This window comes from Mus pahari, chromosome 3, assembly GCF_900095145.1.
Source record: "Mus pahari chromosome 3, PAHARI_EIJ_v1.1, whole genome shotgun sequence".
Classification (NCBI taxonomy): domain Eukaryota; kingdom Metazoa; phylum Chordata; class Mammalia; order Rodentia; family Muridae; genus Mus; species Mus pahari.
The window spans coordinates 24,300,703-24,304,557 of NC_034592.1; the positions used below are offsets into that span (position 1 = coordinate 24,300,703).

Genomic DNA, 3,855 nt, shown 5'->3' on the forward strand with positions numbered 1-3,855 from the left:
GAGAGAGAGAGAGAGAGAGAGAGAGAGAGAGAGAGAATAAGATATTGTAATAGGTGCTTCACCTTGGAGCAATACTTTCAAAACACTAATCCTGTCTCTTATTAAAGTACATATTCTAAATCAGTTGATCTAGAAAGAGGCACAGAAACCACAATCATTCATTTTTTACAAGATTCACAGAATGTTTTTCCATCCAACACACTGTGAGTATTGTGGTTTTAATGGAGCTTGTAGAGAAAGGAAACATTAGTGGAGTAAGATAATATACAGCAAGATCTCTATATATTCTATTATATGTATATAAACTTCTTCTTAAACAAGAACAATGACAAAAGATATTTGGTATAGGAAAATGTTCCATCCATTAAAGTATGTTACAAATATGAGGACCTGGTTTCAATCTCCAGAACCCATTAAGAGCCAAATGTTCAATTTGGCCCAACTCTACACAAGGAACTACAAGCAACTGAATAGAGCTAGTAGCTGGAGAGATGGCCCTTTTAAGGAAGAACATACTAAATGGTTGTTCAGTGCCAAGTGGTCAACCTTGAAAACACATACACACATAGCATTAGATAGACTAAACAAGTTATATTTGAGAATATATGTATGTACAAATACATATGTTCATACAATAACAACTGATGAAAACTAAGGCATAAATTTGAAGAAGAACAGAGATGAGTATATTGAAAAGTTTAGAGAGGGAAGGGAAGGAAGAAATATTATAATTAAAATACAATCTCAAAAGTAAAACAACAGCAAAAACCCAAGTATGGTGGAACATCATGGTTAACTCAGTGATGGTAATGTAAGGAACAGAAAGAGGCCAATATCTAGTGAGCAAGTTAGGTCTCCTACTTGGTGATGTGCAGACCAATGAAAAACCTTGTCTCTATTGAACAATGGTAGGCACCTGAGAAATGATTCCTGAGGTTGTCCTCTGGCCTCTACATGTACACATACACACTCTCTACTCCCAACACACACACAGACACAGACACAGACACACACACACACACACACACACACACACACATACACACACGCACATGCACATGTACACACACACACACAAACATGCAGATTTAAATCTGGAAATATACCTCAGTGGTTAGAGTACTAACCTACAAGGCAACACACATGCATACACACATGTATGTATACACATATAAATACACACATATAAAAATTGTACAGATTTGTTTAATATAATTTGATGAGTGTGAACACACACTAGCATAAAACCATCACCACTGAACCTATTACTTCAACTAGATTCCTTATATTTTCCTCCAATGTTTATTTTTTTGGTGAAGATATTTAACATGTTCTCTACTTTTTAAACAAATACCTATCACCAATAACAATGTATTGCAAAACTAAAAACTTATCAAGGTGATAGGTTACATGTTAAAAATACCCTGAACAAAACAGAAACATGTACAAAAGAATATAGTAGTTGCTTAGAGAGGGAACATGAACACAATATTTGAATGGCTGATCTTAATGCTGAGCAGGTTGAATTATATTCTAGAAGATCTCACTCATGACACCTCTGAAATGAACTGAGCAAGGGGCAGGGGGTCTAGGAACTAAATGTTTAAAAATGGAAAGTTAAAATTGAGTGAGAGGAAGAAGAGATGAAGGTAAGTTAACAAAAGCTAAAGATGTATCAAGAAACAATATGAAACCTCACTAATTTCTAAGCTAATGGAAATCATAACCAAAACCTTGAAATTAGACAAAAATACCATGCTCAGGCAAACAACACTATTCCTGAAGAGCATGAGTTATTAAATAAAAACCATAGTGTCAAGCAGAATACTCCCCTACAGGTTATTGGTAAATGGTGTCCCCAGAGGCATCCAAATCAACATAGACTATTGCCATTGCTCTCAATTATCTACCATAACTATTGCTAAAGATACAATTCATTTTGCACGCAGAACATAGATGAATCAATAGCAAACTGACGAGGAAAGTCTCCCTGCTAGGCACCTTTCATGGTGGTAGAAAGTGTTATCTCTTAATTGTCTGTGAAACATCACTTCATAATTACCTAGTGAATATCACAAAATTAATATAATCATGACATGAGAACTGGGAGTAAAATGAAGTAATTTAAACTATAAGCATTTATCTTATTATTGTGGCTTACAATAGTTTTGAATTGAGAAACTGAATACAATTTAGGAAGGATTAGTCCATTCCACCCACAATTTACTTTAATTTTAACTTACTGTTAAAATAGTGTCACATGTCAGTTTGACTTGACTCTGGAAGACAGTAAGACACATGACTATAAAAAAGATTGATTTTTGTAAGCCATATTGATTACTACCATATTGATGACTAATTCTCTGGGGTTAACATTGTATACTCGAAATTCAGTTAATTGAAAATATATTCTAGTTTACACTGATGACATTCTCTACAAAGATTTCCAGAACCATTTATTCATAATTCCATTTTTTTCTAATCCAAGGAATTGATATCAAATATTATTCCACAGGAATATGATGGATACACATTAATAAGAAAACACACCAGCTGTTTGAGATGATCTTAGATTAAACATTGGGTCTCAAAATGTTTGTCATTCTTTCTTTGTCTGAACCCACCTGGAAGCTTCCTGAGATGCAGAGTTTCCTAAGAAGCCGTGAAAGAGCTCCTTTAACTTCCTGGTTCCTGAGGCTGTAGATTAATGGATTTAGCATAGGGGTGACCAATGTGTAGAAGATGGCAATCTGTCGATCCTGGTCTAAGTCATAGGTAGTCGATGGCTTGAGGTACATGCGAATCACAGAACCATACAGAAGCAACACAACCATAATGTGGGAGCCACAAGTAGACAGAGCTTTGCTCAGGGCAGCAGTTGAATGCATGTGGGCAATAACAAAACCTATGCGAATGTAGGAGCCCAAAATGAATAAAAAGGGGCTGACAACCACAGCTACACCCTCAGTGAAGATTAACATTTCATTGACCACTGGTCGAGTACAAGACAGCTTCAGCAGAGGAGTGATGTCACAGAAGAAGTGGGTGACCTGGTTGCCACAGAAGGTTAAACGAGTGACCAACACACTGTACAGGAGACTGTTGAGACTAACCACCACCCATGAGGTCAATGTTATTCGCAGACAGAGGCTATGGCTGACAATGGCAGAGTATCTTAGAGGAGCACAGATAGCAACATAGCGGTCATATGCCATGGCAGCCAGTAAGTGACCTTCCATGCTGCCCACTGCCATAAAGAAAAATAATTGTGTCATGCAACAGTTATAAGAAATGCTTCGAACCACAGAGAATGTGTGCACCAGCATTTGAGGAACAGTGATGGTTGTCAGACATATGTCAATCAAGGAAAGCTGGCTGAGAAGGAAGTACATGGGGGTCTGAAGCCTGGGGTCTGAGCAAGCAACAAGGACTAGTAGGGTATTGCCCAAAACTGCCATCAGGTACATGATAAGGACAACTCCAAAAATAACTGGCTGTATCTCTGGCCTACTGGACAATCCCAGCAACACAAATTCAGTCACTTCTGTCTTGTTTTTAGTGGCCATAAGTCATGGTCTGCATCACCTGCAAAGAAGGAAGATCAGGGTTGGAAAAGGGAAGAAAAGATGCCAAGACTCAGACAAATTTGTTGTTTTAATTATGGTCTTCTTTAAGTCAATTGAACTTACCCAAGATGAGGGTAGAAGTGATTGATATAATCCTACATCCATTCACACAAACACCTACCTATATGCTTGTAAAACACACAAAATAATAATAGCATATAACTATACTACCATATGTAATTAAAAAAAAAAAAAAGGTGATCATTGTCCTCAACTTACCTCGACATAT

At 36.9% G+C, this 3,855-nt stretch overlaps 1 protein-coding gene across 1 annotated transcript; it reads right to left on the reverse strand.

Moving 5' to 3' along the window:
• Nucleotides 1-2,551: 2,551 nt before the first annotated feature.
• On the reverse strand, nucleotides 2,552-3,595 carry LOC110319465 (olfactory receptor 1361-like). The gene has a single exon (XM_021194962.1). It carries the CDS (start codon nucleotides 3,564-3,566, stop codon nucleotides 2,574-2,576), a length of 993 nt encoding a protein of 330 aa, XP_021050621.1. The 5' UTR covers nucleotides 3,567-3,595; the 3' UTR covers nucleotides 2,552-2,573.
• Between the last annotated feature and the right edge of the window lie 260 nt (nucleotides 3,596-3,855).

Excerpts from the sequence above, each read along its gene's own strand:
- LOC110319465 (XM_021194962.1), bottom strand. The coding sequence starts at position 3,566 with ATGGCCACTAAAAACAAGACAGAAGTGACTGAATTTGTGTTGCTGGGA.